Consider the following 22,761-nt stretch of genomic DNA (forward strand, 5'->3'; position numbering starts at 1 on the left):
TCCTGCCTCAGCCTCCTGAGTAGCTGGGATTACAGGCATGTGCCACCATGCCCAGCTCATTTTTTGTATTTTGAGTAGAGACGGGGTTTCACCATGTTGACCAGGACGGTCTTGATCTCTTGACCTCGTGATCCACCCACCTCGGCCTCCCAAAGTGCTGGGATTAGAGGCATGAGCCACCGCACCCGGCCGAGTATACTTCAAATAAAAAACAAACTAAGAAAAAACTTAAACTCTTATCATTTACTCTTAACAATTCGGGGCTTAATGAAGGCCAGCCTTGTGAAGGTCAGTAATGTAGTCAAGGGAAGCATGGAGCCCCTTTGCCATAGCCTTCACATCCAAAACAGGCTTCAGATGCTCGCTTTATCCAAGCAAGAAAGGTTTCAGAACTCACAGACCAGAACAGGTATAAACAACAACTGAAACCCCAAATGCATTGCTGTCCTCTAATACACTGCTCCTGTTCCAATTTCTGAACTCTACTTTCAGAACTTCCTCTAGAACTGGCTTTTAGATGTATCAGAAGGGCAGTTTCATTACTTTGTAGTGAGTTACTAATTGTTTTTAAGAAAAAACGTTTAAGGCTGGGTGCGGTGGCTCATGCCTGTAATCCCAGCACTTTGGGAGGACAAGGCGGGCAGATCACAAGGTCAAAATTTCAGGACCAGCCTGGCCAAGATGGTGAAACCCTCTCTCTACTAAAAATACAAAAATTAGCTGGGTGTGATGGCACATGCCTATAACCCCAGCTACTCAGGAAACTGAGGCAGGGAACTGCTTGAACCCAGGAGTTGGAGGTTGCAGTGAGCTGAGATCATGCTACTGCACTCCAGCCTGGGCGACAGAGTAAGACTCCGTCTCAAAAAAAAGAAAAAGAAAAAAGAAAAGAAATAAAATATATAACCTAGCTGCATCTTCCTCCCACACACAATGGCCTGTGAATTTTGGCTATTAAACACTGGAGCCATTTTTTTAGGGACAGCTGTCATCAGTAATGAAACCTAAAGGCCTATGTGGTACATTCTGAAGGCAATTCCGAGAGGAGCTGTGGCTGTGCCTGTCCCCAGGGTGACTGGATAGGAGGGACAGCAGCCTCTGGGTACACATACACCAGTATATTTACAAAAACCTTCCTCGTACCACCATGTTGTTTTATGGTTAAATTTGCCACATGTCCCGTTTTCACAGTCTGTAGGTATTTTGTATTTATAAAGATAGGATAAGTAATTCTCTAAGAACTGTATAGATAAGGCACTAAAACTGAAGCAGATGGGAGAGGCACAAACCCTGGTCATGATGTAGTTGTGCAAGCTGTTCACGAAATGCATGAGCTTCACTCTTAAGAGAAACATGCGATGAATCTGCTGTCTCACTGGTTCTTTCTGTGGTCCGAACTGAGTGACTGTGTTTTGTTCATGTACAAGGCCTTCTTTAGGTCGTGGTTTTTCGGCAGTACTAACCAGTTCTGCAAAAGATTGAAAGAGCGAAGTAGAGAGAAAGAGCATCCACTCAAACCCCACCGCACCATGACGCCTGGCAGAAACTCTGAGGGATGCAGCCCTGGCACCACAGGAAGCACTGGCAGGGGTGGCAGACACCGAACCTCAGTGCCTCTGGAAGGTGCAGTGGAAAAATTTCCCTCTGTCACTTTTCTTACTACTGTCATGATACACGACAAAATCTCATTAATGTGTCATTTCAAATTTTTGCATAACACGAGAAAATTTATTGTGGTCAAATTCCTAATCAAGCTGTTGCATTTCAGATCAACTGTGCATAGAACTTCCTGATCTTTCTTTCAGGTATCTGACGTCCGTAAAACTACTGCTAGAATACACGCCATGCTGGCATTTGTGTACACATTGAAAATGATCAACGACCGCCATCCCCATACGATTCCCTTTCCCACCAACCTGTTTTATTAGGACTAAAATTAAATTAAATTACAATGTATCTGCGGAAAACAAATCTTACCACCAAAAAGTAAAACATCCAGACTATATTTTGCCCACTTTATTTGCAGTAAGAGAAGAAACACTTGATTATAAATTTTTTGACATTCCAAACTTATAACAATGTCCACAGGCCACGGGACCTACGAAATAAAAACAAAATTAGGATAGAAAGTAACCTATTACTTGCATTTTTTACTTTGAGTAGGAAACACTGTTCATACAAAGAATATCAGGATATACCTTGTAGCTGAGGGTCAGACCGTCTAAGATATGAACAGGTAGTTTCTTCTTAGCTGTGTCAACATTTTCAAAAGATATAGATAGACTAAAAAAAGAAATTTGTTTTAGTTTGTGAAAGCATTATGTCATACAAAAATGCTCTTTTAAAATAGTATTATTTACATAATACTCCCCACAAAATACGGCATTTCATAAAATAAATGCACACATTCAACACATTTATCTTTTCTGACATATATTCCAGAACAGACATTTGAATGTAGAAATAATGAAGAGGGGGAAAGCTTTTAAATAATGAGTTTAGTTATGGAAGAGACATTTAACAATGGCAGTGATTAAAAAAAGATGAAGCTGGGTAAGACAGTAAACTTCAGGCCATGGCTGGGAAGATGAAGCTTTTGCTGAAGTTGGGGGTGGGCAGAAAAGGGTGAGCAGAGCATCTCGAGGGACACCATTGCTTCGGGAGCCCCATCAGGATGGGGTGGGGTCTGCTTCTACACCACAGGTGTTGTGCATGACTTCATCCACAAGTTCCTGAGACAGGTTTGAATGTGACTCTTAGGGGAAAGCAAGCAACTAACATGGACATGAAAACGTCCACGTGCCAGGAACTATTATGTATCCTTAGCTCATTTAATCCTAAAAATAGTCCCATCAGTGGTTCCTGAGAAATAATGTCCTCTTACAGTCAGAGGCACTAAGAGGGCATGCCCGGATGCACATGAAGGTGGTTTAAAGTGGGGAGTTAACTGCCATACCAGAGCTGTCAGAGGGCAGTGTGTGCTTAAGAACGCTGATCCATGGAACAGGCTCTAGTCAGAAGTTCTAGCTCTTAATGGCCTGACATGCACGCATTGACTCAGTGCTTGGTAGGCATCTACCAAATACGAATACTAAGGTAGGGGCTGCAATGAGCAGGCACAAAGAGCCTCTCACCCCTCCAGGGACTCCCAGCCTGGTGCAGCACATGAAGACATGGGGATGTAAGAGTGAGCAGACCTCTGCCAGGACCAACTGGAGAACGCGTCGCAGGAAGATGGGAGAACAGCACTGGCAGACAACAGAAATATTCTGAAATCCCTGAAATGTGAAGTGAGACAGGAGAACGTGGTGTGTATATGTGCAAGTCATGAGGCTGGGAAAATGGAGGCAGACAGTCAATAGTTTCCTCACTCCTGAGACAAAGTTTAGTCCATCTGTTACCAGGCACCCACGGGGAGCCTGGGCATGAGTGGCGGAAGTCACTGCTGGTGCTCTGAGGTCACTATGGTGAGGGTCAAGTCCGTTTTGGTGGAAATGAGTGAGGCTGAGAGACACAGAGGCCACTGGGGAACTCTGAGACGGTCGTGAGAGCTCAGGGGACTTTTCGAGGAGGCAGGACTGATAAACCTGGTGATGTGTGGGAACTCAGAGAGAGAGAGGAAGCACTGACTCCAAGCATGTGAAGGATGCCCTCAGACCCTGACAGGGTGTATGGTGGCATCTATTTTATTTTTATGTAGGGATGCGGTCCCACTATGTTGCCCAGGCTGTTTGTAAACTCCTGAGCGCAAGCATTCCTCCCACCTAGGACTCCCGAAGTGCTAGGATTACAGGTGTGAGCCACTGCACTTGGCCATATGGTAGCATCTCAAAGTCTTCTCTTGTTTAGTGGGACAGTCACTTAGCTAGCCTCTGCCTCAAATTTCTTTTCTTTTCCATGGAGTCTCATTCTTGTTGCCCAGACTGGAGTGCAGTGGTGCGATCTCAGCAACCTCTGCCTCCTAGGTTCAAGCGATTCTCCTGCTTCAGCCTCCCAAGTAGCTGGGATTACAGGCACCTGCCACCATTCCCAGCTAATTTTTGTATTTTTAGTAGAGATGGGGTTTCATCATGTTGGCTAGACTGGTCCCAAAATTCTGACCTCAGGTGATCCACTGCCTCTGCCTCCCAAAGTGCTGGGATCACAGCTGTGAGCCACCACGCCTGGCCTCAATTTTCTAGTACGTGAAATAATATTAGTAAAATTCAAAGGAATGGTGCAAGGAAAAACACCATGTGTAATTCATAGAAGGCTTACTGGCACATAGTTCATTTTATACTAATTCACATAAAGGTGGCTTCCACATTTTACCGTGAACTATCTTCAGGATAACGCTGTCCTACGGCTTCCTGGAGCTGGACATTAAGAAAAGAGACATTCTGCCAGGTTTCCTTTTCTCTTATTTTATCAAAAATTGATGTGTAGAAGTCATACATGGTATCTCCTCCTTCCATTAAGAAAAAATTCCTCATGGCTTGCAAGTATTCTACCAACCTGAATGGAGAGGACATGAGTGACACAAAGATCTCAACCATTCGTAACGCAGGATTCGGGATCAATACCAGGTTTTGTACGCTATTGTTTTTAGTGAAAAGTTTACAGTCTACCTTTACTAAAATTAGAAATATTAACACCTCTTAAGACCTGTTTCAAGAATAAAAACAGCATAGGTTTTCCTTTCATCATCAGAAGGTAATCTTCTATAACATTATAGAAAATTGGGCAGTCACAGAAATGTAACAAAAAAAAAAATCCAAATCCCATGATTCATGGTGGATTTCCACCATTAATATTTAATATTTGAAATGTTTCTTTCCTGTCTTCTCTTATATGTGTTAAGAAAACCTAGTTCCTACCATATTATATAGCTTACTTTTTTTTTTTTTTTTGAGACGGAGTTTCGCTCTCGTTACCCAGGCTGGAGTGCAATGGCGCCATCTCGGCTCACTGCAACCTCCGCCTCCTGGGCTCAGGCAATTCTCCTGCCTCAGCCTCCTAAGTAGCTGGGATTAGAGGCACGCGCCACCACGCCCAGCTAGTTTTTTGTATTTTTAGTAGAGACAGGGTTTCACTATGTTGACCAGGATGGTCTCGATCTCTCGACCTCGTGATCCACCCGCCTCGGCCTCCCAAAGTGCTGGGATTACAGGCTGAGCCACCGCGCCAGGCCTATAGCTTACTTTTTAACTGCCATAATTTTTATAAACTTTACAAAGTTCACACGTGGGTATATATATGCCATATTTATGGATATGCCATAGTTTAAAGAACTCGTTATCTATCACTAAGTAATTCTGTGTTTTTCATTCTGGTAACAAACTTTTTAACATTTTTCTACAAGCTTTTCCCATATTTCTTTTAAGAAAGATCCTCAGAAATAACTAATTAAGTTTCACAACATAGTTAAGAAAATATTTTTTTTTTTTTTTTTTGAGACGGAGTTTCGCTCTTGTTACCCAGGCTGGAGTGCAATGGCGCGATCTCGGCTCACCGCAACCTCCGCCTCCTGGGTTCAGGCAATTCTCCTGCCTCAGCCTCCTGAGTAGCTGGGATTACAGGCACGCGCCACCATGCCCAGCTATTTTTTTGTAATTTTAGTAGAGACGGGGTTTCACTAAGTTGATCAGGATGGTCTCGATCTCTTGACCTCGTGATCCACCCGCCTCGGCCTCCCAAAGTGCTGGGATTACAGGCTTGAGCCACCGCGCCCGGCCATAGTTAAGAAAATACTGATGGTCAATTGATTTCTCCTATAAAATTGTTTACTGCATATCCATTTCCTACTCTAATAAAAATGGAATTGAAATGTAGGTTTTAAAATAATCTCAACTGCTCTTCAAGTACAATCATCTATTTAGTACTTCCAAAATCAAATTACTCTTTTACCTGTAATCTTTTTTTAGAGTTTGCATGAGATTTCCACAGCAATCCAGATACTGCTTATCAATATGAGGATAGAGGCAGGACCTCAGCGTTAATTCAAAGGTCTGGCATGTCACAGATTCTGATGATCTATCCACACATACATCATCACCAGCAAACTTCTCATGAAAGTCGCTCTGCTCCAAATACATCCTTCAAGATAAAAATGTGAGTCTTCTTATATGAGTGGCTGTCAACGAAATTCTCTTAATACCCCAAATTCCCATTTTTACCTTTAGTCCTAGTTACCAACTATTACAGAAAGAGAAAAATCTTTCTCCCCAAAATATCCTATGAGAGAACCAGTCTCTTGAAGTTGCCACTGAACTAGGGTCAGGTACTAGAGCCAATCTTTCCAGTCATTAGGACTGCACGTAGCAAATGCTGGCCATTAGACAACCCAAAACTGTGTGGGTAATAATGACTTACACTATTGGGATAATTGCCTAAATGCAGCTTAAGCCCAGGACATATGGCAATGGGGACCCTGACTCAATGGATGTCCAGGGCCCACCCACTCATGGCCCAGAGTTCCAGCACATCCTGGGTAAATGATGACGCTTCCAGGGGTCCGAGGGCACAGACACAAGGTCTACCACATGGTGGCAGGGCCAAGTCTGCAGACTTTTACAAATGACACAGAATCCAAACTGTACAAATAGGCAAGCACATTTTGTATTCTGCTCATAAAGGACAGGCAGGGCACGGTGGCTCATGCCTATAATCTCAGCACTTTGGGAGGCCGAGGTGGGTGTATCACCTTAAGTCAGGAGTTTCAGACCAGCCTGGTCAACATGATGAAACCCTGAGAATACAGGCATGGTGGTGCATGTCTACAGTCCAGATACTTGGGAGGCTAAGACAGGAGAATCGCTTAACCTGTGAGGAGGTTGCAGTGAGCCAAGATCGCACCACTGCACTCCATCCTGGAAGACAGAGTGAGGCTCCGTCTCAAAAACAAAACAAGGCTGGGCATGGTGGCTCACGCCTGCAATCCCAGCACTTTTGGAGGCCGAGGCCGTTGGATCACAAGGTCAGAAGATCGAGACCATCCTGGCCAACATGGTGAAACCCCGTCTCTACTAAAATACAAACAGAATTAGCTGGGTGTGGTGGCGCACGTGTCCCAGCTACTCGGGAGGGTGAGGCAGGAGAATTGCTTGAACCCAAGAGGCAGAGGTTGCAGCAAGCCAAGATTGCGGCGCCACTGCACTCCAGCTCTGGCGACAGAGGCAAGACTCTTGTCTCCAAAAAAAAAAAAAAAAAAAAAAAAGAAGGAAAAAACAGAACAAAATATAACAAAACAAAAGAATAGCCTACAAATGTTTTTGTTTTTGGCCCTGGAAAGCCCTACCTTCCAGAAATAAACAGTTACCAAACATTGCACAGATTATGCCATTTCAATCACTAACAATCTTGCAGGTGTGTTATCACCTTGCAAAGTTAATGGCAAGCAGTGGATCGTGAACATCATCCAGTTCAAGATGCCTTTCAGCAATGGATTGCATCTTAATTAGGTTCTCTTTGGTTGCCTGTTGCTCAGTGAGAACATGTGGAGTGGAATCTTCTCCGTGTCGAAGCCGCGACTGTACAGATTCCAGAAAGAGAGTGTATAAGCTTTTTCTTTCTGCATCTGAAACATAAAGAAATATGTAAAGGTGAACTATGTTCTGTTTAATTACATTAAGTAACATTTTTCGAGATGGAGTTTTGCTCTTGCCGCCCAGGCTGGAGTGCAATGCACGATCTCAGCTAACTGCAACCTCTGCCTCCCATGTTCAAGCAATTCTCCTGCCTCAGCCTCCCAATAGCTGGGATTACAAGCATGTGCCACTAAGCCAGGCTAATTTTTTTTTTTTTTTTAAGTAGAGACAGATTTCATCATGTTGGCCAGGCTGGTCTCAAACTCTTGACCTCAAGTGATCCACCTGCCTCAGCTTCCCAAAGTCCTAGGTTTACAGGTGTGAGCCACCATGCCTGGCCCAGGAAATATTAAATTAGCCAGGCGTAGTGGCATGAATCCATGGTCCCAGCTGCTTGGGAGACTGAGGCATGAGAATCACTTGAGTGTTTGGGAGGTAAAGCTTGTGAAGGTTGCAGTGAGCCGAGATAATGCCACTGCACTCCAGTTCAGTTTGGGCAATAGGAGTGAAACCTGTCTCAAAAAAAAAAAGGAGAAACATTAAATAATATCATTCTAATTAAGCCTGCTATTTTCCCTTTGCTCTAGGAAGGTTAATCCCTATTTCTTTACTTTTACCTTTACAGTGTAGCAAAACTAAACATTTTTAGATCCTGTTAAACAACTGCAATGTTCATAGAATCACAACGTATAAGGTATGTTTTTTCTGAACATAGTAAAATTCTAGTCAGAATACTTCAAAGTTATTACCACATTGTATATAACACTATGATAACACTGATAGGAGTCATAGTCTCACTGGAAAAAACTTCTGACAGTGGCTCTGGAAAGTTCATTACATAATAAGGAAACATTCCACAAAGTGAAAATAAGTACTGCATCTATTTATTTCAAGTAGATACAATAATATAATTAATAAGCATTGAGATGATTGAGATGTATAAATAAGGCCACATCTATCTTCCAAGCTACTTTAGTGAGTTGATAAAACTATTTTCTTTTTGAGACAGAGCACTGCTACGCCGCCAGGCTGAAGTACAGTGTGGCATGATCTCGGCTCACAGCAACTTCTGACTCCCTGGTTCAAGCAGTTCTCCTGCCTCAGCCTCCCAATAGTGGGGATTACAGGCATGCACCACCACGCCCAGCTAACTTCTGTACTTTTAGTAGTAACGGAGTTTCACCACATTGGCCAGGATGGTCTTGATCTCCTGACTTTGTGATCCATCCACCTCGGCCTCCCAAAGTGCTGGGATTACAGGATAAAACTTCATTTTCAGGCCGGGCGCGGTGGCTCAAGCCTGTAATCCCAGCACTTTGGGAGGCCGAGGCGGGTGGATCACGAGATCGAGAGATCGAGACCATCCTGGTCAACATGGTGAAACCCCGTCTCTACTAAAAATACAAACAATTAGCTGGGCATGGTGGCACGTGCCTGTAATCCCAGCTACTCAGGAGGCTGAGGCAGGAGAATTGCCTGAACCCAGGAGGCGGAGGTTGCGGTGAGCCGAGATTGCGCCATTGCACTCCAGCCTGGGTAACAAGAGCAAAACTCCGTCTCAAAAAAAAAAAAAAAAAAAACAACAAACTTCATTTTCTTGAAATCTGTGATCGAGTCAGAACTGCTCATCAACAAATTCTTTTTTGTTGTTGTTTGTTTGTTTTTGAGGCGGAGTTTCACTCTTGTTATCCAGGCTGGAGTGCAATGGCGCAATCTCGGCTCACCGCAACCTCCGCCTCCTGGGTTCAGGCAATTCTCCTGCCTCAGCCTCCTGAGTAGCTGGGATTACAGGCACGCGCCACCATGCCCAGCTAATGCTTTGCATTTTTAGTAGAGACGGGGTTTCACCATGTTGACCAGGATGATCTCGATCTCTTGACCTTGTGATCCACCCGCCCCAACCTCCCAAAGTGCTGGGATTACAGGCTTGAGCCACTGTGCCCGGCCTCATCAACAAATTCTTAACAGCCATGGTTCATGGTCCTCAAGGGTTAAACGCTGCACTGCATTAAGAAATGACAGAGAGGCTGGGCATGATGGCTCATACCTGTAATCCCAGTCCTTTGGGAGGCTGAGGCAGGTGGATCACCTGAGGTCAGGAGTTCAAGACCAGGTTGGCCAACATGGTGAAATCCTGTACTAAAAATACAAAAATTAGCCAAGCATGGTGGCCTGAAGTCCTAACTACTTGGGAATCTGAGGTATGAGAATCACTTGAACCCGGGAGGTGAGGCTGCAGATCATGCCACTGCACTCCAGCTTAGGCAACAGAGTGAAACTCAGTCTCAAAAAAAAAAAAAAAAAAAAAAATTCAGAGGGAGTGATGCTTATAAGGCCGCTACCTGGAGACACTCTTCCCCCCCACTGCAAGAGAGGACCACGTCAACAAATCAACAGTTAAGATCTAAGTGGGGTTGAAAGGAGAGTGCTGGGTGCAGTGGAGGAGTGTGACACACTGTTGGTGACTGGAGGTACAGGAGGGCAGTGTGGAGGCTTCCAGCCTCTGCAGACCAGTCTTCCCTTTGCAGATTAGGCTGGTCTGGAGTCAAGAAGGACTTCCTATTGTTGGGTAAGAGTAAGCAGAAGAAACCCACCAGCCGGCCGGGCGCGGTGGCTCAAGCCTGTAATCCCAGCACTTTGGGAGGCCGAGGCGGGTGGATCACGAGGTCGAGAGATCGAGACCACCCTGGTCAACAAGGTGAAACCCCGTCTCTACTAAAAATACAAAAAATTGGCTGGGAATGGTGGCGTGTGCCTGTAATCCCAGCTACTCAGGAGGCTGAGGCAGGAGAATTGCTTGAATCCAGGAGGCGGAGGTTGCGGTGAGCCGAGATCGCGCCATTGCACTCCAGCCTGGGTAACAAGAGCGAAACTCTGTCTCAAAAAAAAAAAAAAAAAAAAAAAAAAAGAAACCCACCAGCCCCCACAAACACCTGCAGTCCTTACTATAAGAGGATTCCACAGTTCCCTTGAGCTCTGAGCCCGGTTTGGACAGCTGCTGGGAATACACGCAGCTACCCTGCCCGGGGTTAAGAGCACAAGGTGTGTCTTTGCCACCCACTCTCTGAGCCAAGCTGCTGCAGCACGGCAACATCTCAAGACCAGAATCACCTCTGGAGCACGCCCTCCTCTGGGCCAGTAGCCACTACACTTCTGCACCCCAGACACAGGGGTGGCTGAATACCACAATCCGAGCTGTGCGGAGCCTGGGCCCAGGATCAGCTGAGATTCTGGTCCTGCACAGCAGGAAAACCACCCCCTACCACTGCACTGTCTGGCAGACCTGACAGAGTGAACTCACCCTTGAATTGAGTTGGCCAAACTGCTGTGCCACTTCCAGAGGGTGGGAACACCCTGAGCTTTCTACCAGTTTACAGGCCTCCAGGCTGGTGGAGCAGCTACAGACCTGTGCCCAGGAGCTGAAGAACAGCCCCATAGCACCAACCCCTTGCAGATAGGCCTATGGCCTACCCAGTGACCCTGGCCAGCATTCAGCATCTGAGAAACAGCCTCAGAGGGTGCCCTGGCAGGCATGCACCTAGGCTTCTTGAGTGGTCTCCGCTGCATTCTTGGCTTGAGAAGAAACCCCACAGGCAGTGCCTGGAAGTCACGGCCCCAGGCAAGCCGAGCAGCCATAGGCCTGCACACTGAGCCTGCCACACAGCCCTGTGGTCTGCCCTTGGTGGGCATGTCTCTAAACCCAGCAAAGCAGCTTGACACCCGTATCCCAAACCTGAGAAAGAGTCTTAAAGTCCACCCCCAGTAAACACACCCCAGGGTCAGCCAAGTAGCCTTCTACCTATATGCTAGGCCTAAGAGGCAGGCTCATGGGCTGCCACTGGCAAATACATATCTAGGCCTGCCAACAAGCCATGTGACCATGTCCCAGGCCTGAGAAAGAGCCCCCTGGACTGTCGAGGCAGACATGCACCCCCAGTAGCCTTGTACCCATATCCTGGGCCTGAGAAATAGCCTTCTAGGCCAGCCCCAGCAAACATACTCCCAGGAGAGCTGAGAAGCCTGAGCTCATGTTCGAGACTTGAGAAATTACTCTGTGGATTGCCTTCATGGAGCCCCCAGGCCTGCCAACCCGTCTTGTGCACACATCCCAGACCTGAGAAATAGCCCCCTGGGGTATTGCTGGCAGGCAGATATGCCTATAGGCTGGCCAAGCAACCACATACTCATCTTCCTTGCCAGAGTAACAGCCTGTGGTTCCAACCTGGCCAAACCAATGTGTACATGCATGTACCCCTGAACTGAGAAACAGTCCAGTAAGCCTACCCCAGCACAGCCAGGCTACTGTTTTTTCGTTTTGGGACAGTCTTGCTCTGCTGCCTAGGCTGGGGCATAGTGGTATCATCTTGGGTAACTGCAACCTCCGCCTTCTGGGTTCCAGTGATGCTTGTGCGTCGGCCTTCCAAGTAGCTGGGATTATAGGCATGTGCCACCACATCCAGCTAATTTTTACATTTTTCGTAGAGACAGGGTTTTGGCATATTGACCAGGCTGGTCTCAAACTCCTGACCTCAAGTGATCCACCTGCCTTGGCCTCCCAAAGTGCTGGGATTACAGGCGTGAGCCATTGTGCCTGGCCAGTTGTGCCATTGTTGCTGCAAACTCCCTCAGTGTTGGTCACTGAGGTACTTGGAAACATCACTGAAGAGGATTGCAACTGTAGAAAGTACATGGAGGCTGTACTACTGCATTCATCCAGAACCAAGGCCAATGCATTCCACTGAACCGACACTCCAAGACCCATTCATAGGAATAATTCTTTCCCTACAAAACGTACTCCATAAAATAGGAAAAGGTGACCTTCCCACCAGATGTGTAGAAATCAATATAGAGGGCCGGGCGCGGTGGCTCACGCGGTCAAGAGATCGAGACCATCCTGGTCAATATGGTGAAACCCCGTCTCTATTAAAAATACAAAAAATTAGCTGGGCATGGTGGCGCGTGCCTGTAATCCCAGCTACTCAGGAGGCTGAGGCAGGAGAATTGCCTGAACCCAGGAGGCGGAGGTTGCGGTGAGCTGAGATCGCGCCATTGCACTCCAGCCTGGGTAACAAGAGTGAGATTCCGTCTCAAAAAAAAAAAAAAAAAAAAAAAAAAAGAAATCAATGTAGAATACGTCAAATGTGAAAGAGCAAAGAAACGTGACACCTCCCAAGGAAAACAGTAACTCTCCAGTAAGAGACTACAATAAGGAAATACAGGAAATGTCAGAAAAATAATTCAGAATTAAAATCTTAAGAAAACTCAGTGAGACACAAGAGAGTACAAATAAACATTCAATAAAATCAGGGAAAGAATGTTTTGAATAAGAAGGTCAACAGAAATAGGTATTTAACAAACAAGTAAATTTTCCAGTGAAAGAATTCAATGAATGAGGCCAGGCGTGGTGGCTCATGCTTGTAATCCCAGCACTTTGGGAGGCCAAGACAGGCAGATCACCTGAGGTCAGGAGTTCAGATCAGCCTGGCTAACATGGTGAAACCCCGTCTCTACTAAAAACACAGAAAATTAACTGGGCGTGGTGGCGGGTGTCTGTAATCCCAACTACTCAGGAGGCTGAGGCAGGAGAATCACTTGAGCCAGGGAGGCAGAGCTTGCAGTGAGCCAAGATTACACCACTGCACTCCAGCCTGGGTGATGGAAGTGAAATCCTGTAACAACAACAACAACAACAACAACAACAACAACAACAACAACAACGGGCAAATGATCCAGAGACATTTCTCCAAAGAAGTCATACAAATGGCCAATGAATAGATGAGAAAGTGCTCAGCATCACTAATTATTAGGGAAAATGCAAGTCAAAACACAATGAGGTATCATTTCAGCCCAGTCAGGATGGCTATTTATCACAAAGACAAAAGATAACAAACGCTGGTGAGGATATGGAGAAAAGGGAACTCTGGCACCATGTTGATGGGACTACAAACTAGTGCAGACACTATGGAGAACAGTTTGAAGGTTCCTCAAAAAAATACAAAGAGAACTACTATCTGATACAGCAGTCCCACTGGTGGGCATTTACCCAAAGGAAAGGAAATCAGGATATCAAAGAGACATCTGTACCCCCATGTTTACTGCAGTACTATTCGCACAGCCAAGATATGAAATCAACGTAGGTGTCCAACAACAGATGAATGGGTAAAGAAATTGTGGTACACACACACACAGAACTGAGAGATAACAAAGGATGAATCCTGCTGTTTGCGGCAATACTGATGGAAATGGTGAACATTATGTGAAGTGAAATAAGCCAGGAACAGGAAGTTAAACACTGCATGTTTTCACTTATGTGTGGTAGCTACAAAACGTTTATCTCATGTCAGTAAAAAGTAGAACAGGATACTAGATGCTCAATTTTGTAGGGGGAAGGAAGGAAGTTATTTGTTAAAGGATACAAATGGCTAGCTGGAAGGAGTAAGTTCTAGTGTTCTGTATCACTACGGGATGACTACAGTTAATAATATAGAGTTGCACACAGCTAAGAGGAGGATACTGAATGTTCCCAACATAAAGAAGTAGTAAATGTTTGAGGTGATGGAAATGCTAATTATCCTGAATTGATACATAAATGTATCAAAAACCCCTATATACTCCACGAATATGTACAATTATGGCGTCAGTTTATAAAAACAATAAAAGAAAACAAATGGCAGGAAATTATTTTTTAAAGTTGCAGTCCTAAGGAATCCGGAGTGAGGAAAATGAAGTGGAACTTATTGTCACCGCCTTTTTAAACACAGCACTAAAGTTTTGCAATAAGATGATCTTTTTAAAAATCAAGAGCAGCATGATTATTAATTCTATCACGATTGATAGTTACCACTGAAATAAGAGGGTGTGATGACTTGCAAACTACAAAATAATCAGGTATCAGGATGACGAGAGGAAGCAGGGTCAGGTGTCCCAACACCGAGGAAGACACAGAACACGGAACAGGTACCTCTGGCTGCAGCCTGGCAAGTGGTGCTCTCTGCACACTGCAGGTTCTTCAGCAGCTGCATGGACTTGCCAGCCATTATGATCTGCTTCAGGACAGGTTTGAGGAAGGACACCATGGTGTGCTGCCTGCTGGAGGGCCCCTGGTCACTGCCGGAACTCGCACTCGCATTATCACTCATTTTTTCTTCACTTTCTGTCTTTTCTGACACGCTGTATAACGTGTAAGTTGCATACCAGAAGTCTCTGTGATTAACCGGAACATTTTTGTTTCTAAAGAGATTCAAAATAATTTTAAACTTTAACTTGCCTTCCTTAAAAGTAGTAAACTTGTTCTAGTTTGTTGTCCAGACATTATAAAATATAGCATTAATTCTTAGTAAACTGAAACAATCTTTAGGCAAATGGGGCAGTTTTAATCTCATCTCAGTTGAAAGACAAAAACGAATAAATAGTTTGCACAGTATAGGTAAAATTTAAATAAGTAGAAACAGTTTCCTGAATTGGAATTATTTAAAATATGACTAATTTTGCACTCTTTAGAAGTAGAATAAAAGTTTTTCCCATTTACCATCTCCTGTGAAACTAATTTGCAGACTTCTCTACCATTTTCCCTACCAAGATTCTTAACTGGACAACTTTTAACAATAAAATGATGGTCAATCATCACCCTACGAGAACAGACAGAGTCCCATTTTTCACAGAAATTCTCAGGTGAGACTGATGAATCAGGACACAGTGACAGACAAGAGACTACGTTGAAGGGAGGTCACTTCCCTTATGTGAGCATTGCATACATATTGCTACGCTTCCAGACCACTAAGGACTTCAAGTTACCCTTCCCGATGTGTTCAATGGATAGCTATCAATAGAAACCGCACATGTAAACACACCACATCATTTACAATTGGGTTAAAAGAGTACGAATAGCTCTACATTATAGTTTATATGATTCTGTTCAGAAAAATTAAATAACTGAAGGGAAATTGTCATAAATGGATTAAGATTTTTTGTGATTGTTTTATTAAATATTTTTTTTTTTTTTTTTTTTTTTGAGACGGAGTTTCGCTCTTGTACCCAGGCTGGAGTGCAATGGCGCGATCTCGGCTCACCGCAACCTCCGCCTCCTGGGTTCAGGCAATTCTCCTGCCTCAGCCTCCTGAGTAGCTGGGATTACAGGCACGCGCCACCATGCCCAGCTAATTTTTTGTATTTTTAGTAGAGACGGGGTTTCACCATGTTGACCAGGATGGTCTCGATCTCTCGACCTCGTGATCCACCCGCCTCGGCCTCCCAAAGTGCTGGGATTACAGGCTTGAGCCACCGCGCCCGGCCAATTAAATATTATATTAAGGTATTGAATTCATTCACTTCAGAGAACAGTAAAAAAATTATAGTGAGGTATTTTTTTTTTTTTTTTACTGTTCTCTGAAGTGAATGAATTCAATACCTTAATATAATATTTAATTGGCCGGGCGCGGTGGCTCAAGCCTGTAATCCCAGCACTTTGGGAGGCCGAGGCGGGTGGATCACGAGGTCGAGAGATCGAGACCATCCTGGTCAACATGGTGAAACCCCGTCTCTACTAAAAATACAAAAAATTAGCTGGTCGTGGTGGCGCGTGCCTGTAATCCCAGCTACTCAGGAGGCTGAGGCAGGAGAATTGCCTGAACCCAGGAGGCGGAGGTTGCGGTGAGCCGAGATCGCGCCATTGCACTCCAGCCTGGGTAACAAGAGCGAAACTCCGTCTCAAAAAAAAAAAAAAAAAAAAAAAAAAAAAAAATTATAGTGAGGTAAAAGAAACGAGTAGCTAATTCTGAGCAATAAATGTATTAGAGGCATATTCTGCAGTATTTCTGTATCTCTTTACTGATACTTTACAGTGGAAATAATGGAAACCATGTGATATCACCTAAACTCATTTTTTGGGAAGCAGTGTATATTAGATAGCCATAAATACACTATCATCCAAAAATATAATTTGCTTAAAAGTTGTGAACTGACAAAACCTGGACAAAGATATTAATAATCGGCTGGTATTACTGACATCTTCCATAAAGATGAAACAGAACTAGCCTATGATGACAACAAGTTCTGTGATGTGGACTGTACTTTCTTAGTACCGTTTGAAAGTAATGCAAGGCTTGATTTTCACGGGGAGCGACCTTGTACTCTGCTGCGACTCACCTCTGGATGATGAACTCCCTGGCGCCGTCCCACAGGTGCCCATGCACGATCCACTCATCCACTGTCTGCAGGTAAGGCCGCACCGTTTCCACCCAGAGAGAGAACAGGAGGGAGACCTGAGGCAGAGAGTGTGCAGGGTCAGCTCTCAGGGCTCCCTGGCCACTAGAACAGAAGGGGGTTTAAACATGTCTGAAATGCCTTGAAATTAAAAAATCCAAAAACATATATTATAAAATCTTTACGAAAAACTCACCTAAGTAGGGAAGGAACATACTGTTTGCGGTCCAGACTGGGAAACTTGAGCGTGAAAACGACACAGAGGCAGGTGTGACCTGAGACAGCCCTGGCAGGCGAGCAAGGCTTCCCTACCCAAATCGTACTACTAGCAAGGTGTCTGTTAAGACTGAGGAAATTACTTAATTCCAGTAGCTCTCAGAGGACAAAAATGGCAGTGCTGAGAGAAAATCAATCTCTTTTATATTGAAATGCAGTATTAAATTGGTGAGAAAAAACGTTATACCAACAAACTGGAAAATACACCTCATATACATACCCAAATAAAACTGCAGCCTTCTAAATTACAGCCTCTAGATAGGTATTTTTTTTTTTTTTGAGACGGAGTTTCGCTCTTGTTACCCAGGCTGGAGTGCAAGGGCGTGATCTCGGCTAACCGCAACCTCCGCCTCCTGGGTTCAGGCAATTCTCCTGCCTCAGCCTCGTGAGTAGCTGGAATTATAGGCACGCGCCACCATGCCCAGCTAATTTTTTGTATTTTCGGTAGAGACGGGGTTTCACCATGTTGACCAGGATGGTCTTGATCTCTTGACCTCATGATCCGCCCGCCTCGGCCTCCCAAAGTGCTAGGATTACAGGCGTGAGCCACCACACCCGGCAGATTTTTTAATTTACATATTGTCTGATACAGGGTCTCGCTCTGTCACACAGCTAAAGTGCAGTGGCGCAAACATGGCTTGCTGGAGCCTCAACCTTCCACACTCCAGCAATCTTCCTGCCTCAGCCTCTCGAGTACCTGGGACCACAGGCATGGCTACTACTCCATAGCTCACTATTTTTTGAGACAGTGTCGCTCTATCGCCCAGGCTGGAGTGTAGTGGCATGATCTACATGATTTTTTTGTAGAGCAAAATCCAGGAGGTATTGCTCACTGCAACCCCTCCTGGATTCAAGTGATTCTCCTGTCTGAGCCTCCCGAGTAGTTGGGACTATAGGTGTTTGCCACCACACTCGGCTAATTTTTGTATTTTTTTGTAGAGACGGGGTTTCATCATGTTGTACAGGCTGGTCTCAAATTCCTGGTGTCACCACACCTGGCTACTTTTAAAATTTTTTTGAGAGACAGGGTCTCAGTATGCTGCCCAAGCTGGTTTCAAATTCCTGGGTTCAAGTGATCCTCTCACCTCAGACTCCTAAGTAGCTGGGACTACAGGCGTAAGCCACTATGTCTGGCATAGATTTGTATTTTTTAAATACAATATAAAATATATAACATAAAATTTCTCATCTTACCTATTTGTTTCTTTTTTAAATTTTAACTTATTTTTTTAAAGACAGGCTCTCACTATATTGGCCAGGCAAGCCTCAAACTCCTGTGCTTAAGCAGTCCTCCCTTGGCCTCCCGAAGTGTTGGGCTCACAGGTGTGAGCCGCTGTGTCCCACCCTCACCATTTGTAAGTACATTCACATTGTTGTGACCAATCTCCAGAACGTTTTCATGTTGTATAACTGAAACTCTGTACCCATTAAATAACAGCTCCCTATTCCCCAGTCCTTGGTAACCACCATTACACCTAGTTTCTGTGGATGTGACTACTTTGGATACTTCATACAACAGACTTAGTTTTATGTAAGAAAGCATGATTGTAAACGGCTACACACATCAGCTAGGTATTTCTCACATGTTGCTTTGCCCTTACCTCATCCTTCTGAGGATCTTGGCAATTAGAGCTCAAGAGTTAGTTTCATACAGCCTCAAATTTGGAAGCTCATTTGAAAAACTCTGAACTGTCCGACAAGTCACCATTTGAGTATCATTTAACACAGAACCATGACCAGCTATCTCCCACCCTCTGCTCTGCAGAATGGAGTCACACACTTTAGGCAGAAGTCTCACATACAGTTTGCTCAGAGGCTTCTCCAACGTTGTCATATTCGAGAATGGCCTTGTACAGGGTGTTGAGCAGGTGGGAGGCCCGGACGACATTTCGAGTATCAGGTGGAACTTCTGCTACTCCGGTACTAAACACTCTGTGCAGAACCTTGAGCTGAGCCAATCGAGGTGACAACTTGTCCACCACTATTGCAAGAGTTATTGTAGCATCTGCAAATATCAACAAATCAAACTCAATAGCAAGGAAAAATACATGCATCTAAAATGCGACATAAATGCTGGCAAATCATCAGGTTTATGGGCAGGCAAGGGAAAATGAAGGATGGTGGATTTTGATCTCACATCACAAGGACCTCAATTCCCTAAGGAAGAACTCCTGCACGTCATGGAGAAAAAGATAACTCAGCAGAAAAAAAACATATAAAGGAACTGATAGTTCATGGAAAAGGAAAAATGAGTGGTTCTAAAACATACAGAAAGTCACAGTTAAGTTACTTATTTTTTTTATTTTTTTATTTTTTTTATTTTTTGAGACGGAGTTTCGCTCTTGTTACCCAGGCTGGAGTGCAATGGCGCGATCTCGGCTCACCGCAACCTCCGCCTCCTGGGTTCAGGCAATTCTCCTGCCTCAGCCTCCTGAGTAGCTGGGATTACAGGCACGCGCCACCATGCGCAGCTGATTTTTATTTTTAGTAGAGACGCGGTTTCACCATGTTGACCAGGATGGTCTCGATCTCTTGACCTCGTGATCCACCCGCCTTGGCCTCCCAAAGTGCTGGGATTACAGGCTTGAGCCACCGCGCCCGGCACGGTAAGTTACTTATAATAGAAGAATACAAATTAAAATTATACAAGGTAAAGCAGAACACCTCCCCATGGGCCAATGTTAGTGCAGGAGGCTGTGCCTACAAAGGGCTGCACAAGCTCCTGTGAGGTGACGGCACAGCTGGGACCTCAACAGGGAAGTCCATGTGGAGCCAGACGTGATAAAATGGCCTGGAACTATACACGAACATACTACACCCACCTCTGCTCAAAGCAACTTCCTGCAACTCTGGTAAAGTGTCAGGTCTGCAGCGTGGCTAGTGGCCCGTGCCAGCGCCGGTCTCCCAGTTTTGATCCTGTACTATAACTATGTGAGGTTTTGCCACCAGGGGAAGCAAAGTAATGGGAACACAGGACCTCTCTGTATTATTTTCTGTGGTAGTTCAAACTAAAAGTTAAGGGTACAAAGCTACATGGGTTCCCATTTTACATCCGCCATAATGGTGAGGATCAAAATGCCTGACAACATACAGATGTCAGGAGTGTGAGGAAACACGTATTCATCTACATGGCTTACAAGAGTATACATTTGTTTACTTGTATCTCCCCATAAAGTAAAGTGGCAAAACTCAGCAAAATCATGCATGGCAATTCCATTTCTAAGAACCTACCCTACATGGTCGGGGGTGTGGTATAATCCCAGCTCACGCCTGTAATACCAGCATTTTGGGAAGCTAAGGTGGGCAGATCACCTGAGGCCAGGAGTTCAAGAGCAGCCTGGTCAACATGGTGAAACCCTGTCTCTATTAAAAATACAAAAAATTGGCCGGGCGCGGTGGCTCAAGCCTGTAATCCCAGCACTTTGGGAGGCCGAGGGGGGTGAATCACGAGGTCAAGAGATTGAGACCATCCTGGTCAACATGGTGAAACCCCGTCTCTACTAAAGGTGCAAAAAATTAGCTGGGCATGGTGGCGCGTGCCTGTAATCCCAGCTACTTAGGAAGCTGAGGCAGGAGAATTGCCTGAGCCCAGGAGGCGGAGGTTGCAGTGAGCCGAGATCGTGCCACTGCACTCCAGCCTGGGTAACAAGAGCGAAACTCCATCTCAAAAAAAAAAAATACAAAAAATTAGCCAGGTTGGTGGCATGTGCCTGTAGTCCCAGCTACTCAGGAGGTTGAGGCAAGACAATAGCTTGAACCCAGGAGGCAGAGGTTGCAGTGAGCTGAGATCGCGCCACTGCACTCCAGCCTGGACAACAGAGCTAGACTCTGTTTCAGAAAAACAACAAATAAAACACCAAGAAGCTCTTCATATTTTTATAGTATTATCCTCAAAATTTAGATTAGAAATATTTGGAGAGAGTAGTGTAATGACTGTTAGGTATGGATGTATGTATACGCACTGCTTGTGTGTGTTGAACTCTTTCTGGAAGGATGTGTAAGCAGCCGAGGACCTGGCTGTCTCTGGGGAGGGGAACCCACTGACTGGGGAACTGGTGCAGGAAGACTAATTTAGATTTTTCAGTGTAAATCCTCTGTAGTTTTTTGATTTTGAGAGATATGAATGGGTTAAGAATACAAATTTAATTTAAAAAATGAAGTATTCCTGAGAACTACTTATTTGCCAGGCAACTTTCAAATCTTATATAATGAAAAATTTAAATGGCATCCCAATTATGAGTTATGTGTAGCATGAGTAAAACTTAAGAACATTTCATACCATTATTGATGATGCACTTCTCAATTTCTGCAAGTTCCTCTTTGAAACTAATGAAGTATTTGTACAGGGCCCACATGAAAGCCTGGTAGGTTCTAAAGGGAGCTTCAGGTGACTTCTTAGGAACAGACCCACTTCCAGGCAGCATGCTTTCGGAACTGTGTCCCATGACTTCATCAATGAACTCCTGGAGTCGAAATACAACCTGGCCATACGCTGCTATTTGTTCCAGCACAGATCGTAAACAGCTCTATGACAGAAGCAAACTGCAATTATTCAAAGGTGATCTTTTGTAAACATCCAAATTCATTTCCCTCTCCCTGTAAAATTGTTATTTATTTATTTATTTGTTTGTTTGTTTGTTTGTTTGTTTGTGAGACGGAGTTTTGCTCGTTACCCAGGCTGGAGTGCAATGGTGCCATCTCGGCTCACCACAACCTCCGCCTCCTGGGTTCAGGCAATTCTCCTGCCTCAGCCTCCTGAGTAGCTGGGATTACAGGCACGCACCACCATGCCCAGCTAATTTTTTTTTGTATTTTTAGTAGAGACGGGGTTTCACCATGTTGACCAGGATGGTCTCGATCTCTTGACCTCGTGATCCACCCGCCTCGGCCTCCCAAAGTGCTGGGATTACAGGCTTGAGCCACCGTGCCCAGCCCTAAAATATTTCTTTTACAATTCTTTTAAACAGTATGTTTAGTAGAAGACAAAGTCATAAAATGATGAATAGTTTTATACATAAAGGAAAAAGGGTGAGCATTAATTTCAATAGACTAGAGAATTATAGCTTATATTTTTAAAAAATATACATAAGGTAATCTACTTAAGGCAAAAAAAAATTACAGTATATAGCTTTTGTAATACAGAATGACACATCTAAACAGCATAAAATGTGAACTGAAATTAAGTATGTCCCAAAGAATATTAAGGAATTCTCTTAAGTACTGTAAACATGCACAACTCAATTTTTCTTTTTGGATATTAAATATTTATTTATTTTTGAGATGGAGTCTTGCTCTGTCACCCAGGCTAGAGTGCAGTGGCATGATCTCAGCTCACTGCAACCTCTGCCTCCTGGGTTCAAGAGATTGTCTTGCCTCAGCCTCCCGAGTAGCTGGGATTACAGGTGCCTGCCACTGCGCCTGGCTGATTTTTTTTTTTTGAGACAGAGTTTCGCTCTTGTTACCCAGGCTGGAGTGCAATGGTGCGATCTCGGCTCACCGCAACCTCCACCTCCTGGGTTCAGGCAATTCTCCTGCCTCAGCCTCCTGAGCAGCTGGGATTACAGGCACGCGCCACCATGCCCAGCTAATTTTTTGTATTTTTAGTAGAGATGGGGTTTCACCATGTTGACCAGGATGGTCTCGATCTCTTGACCTCGTGATCCACCCGCCTCGGCCTCCAAAAGTGCTGGGATTACAGGTGTGAGCCACCGCACCTGGC

The 22,761-nt window shown here is 44.7% G+C and overlaps 1 protein-coding gene across 8 annotated transcripts in view; it reads right to left on the reverse strand.

Annotated features, from left to right (window-relative positions):
- TUBGCP5 (tubulin gamma complex component 5) overlaps window positions 1–22,761 on the reverse strand; it is a 46,635-nt gene that overhangs the window by 7,842 nt on the left and 16,032 nt on the right. For 2 of the 8 annotated variants that reach the window (XR_012517920.1, XM_074400153.1), the window contains exons 10-21: window positions 21,322–21,568; window positions 18,845–19,047; window positions 16,710–16,825; window positions 14,527–14,795; window positions 9,613–9,699; window positions 7,357–7,555; window positions 5,887–6,075; window positions 4,312–4,494; window positions 3,135–3,278; window positions 2,199–2,283; window positions 1,978–2,098; window positions 1,290–1,468 (exon numbers count right to left, since the gene is read on the reverse strand). Coding sequence is in view for 7 of the 8 variants with exons in the window: in XM_074400153.1 (XP_074256254.1) it covers window positions 1,290–1,468; window positions 1,978–2,098; window positions 2,199–2,283; window positions 3,135–3,278; window positions 4,312–4,494; window positions 5,887–6,075; window positions 7,357–7,555; window positions 9,613–9,699; window positions 14,527–14,795; window positions 16,710–16,825; window positions 18,845–19,047; window positions 21,322–21,568 (2,022 nt within the window). In the remaining variant the exon portion in view is untranslated. The remainder of the gene's footprint in view (window positions 1–1,289; window positions 1,469–1,977; window positions 2,099–2,198; window positions 2,284–3,134; window positions 3,279–4,311; window positions 4,495–5,886; window positions 6,076–7,356; window positions 7,556–9,612; window positions 9,700–14,526; window positions 14,796–16,709; window positions 16,826–18,844; window positions 19,048–21,321; window positions 21,569–22,761) is intronic. The other 6 variants (XM_074400159.1, XM_039480035.2, XM_074400154.1 and 3 more) reach the window with 5 other exon arrangements.

Source organism: Saimiri boliviensis, chromosome 5 (genome assembly GCF_048565385.1).
Source record: "Saimiri boliviensis isolate mSaiBol1 chromosome 5, mSaiBol1.pri, whole genome shotgun sequence".
NCBI classification, from domain to species: Eukaryota; Metazoa; Chordata; class Mammalia; order Primates; family Cebidae; genus Saimiri; species Saimiri boliviensis.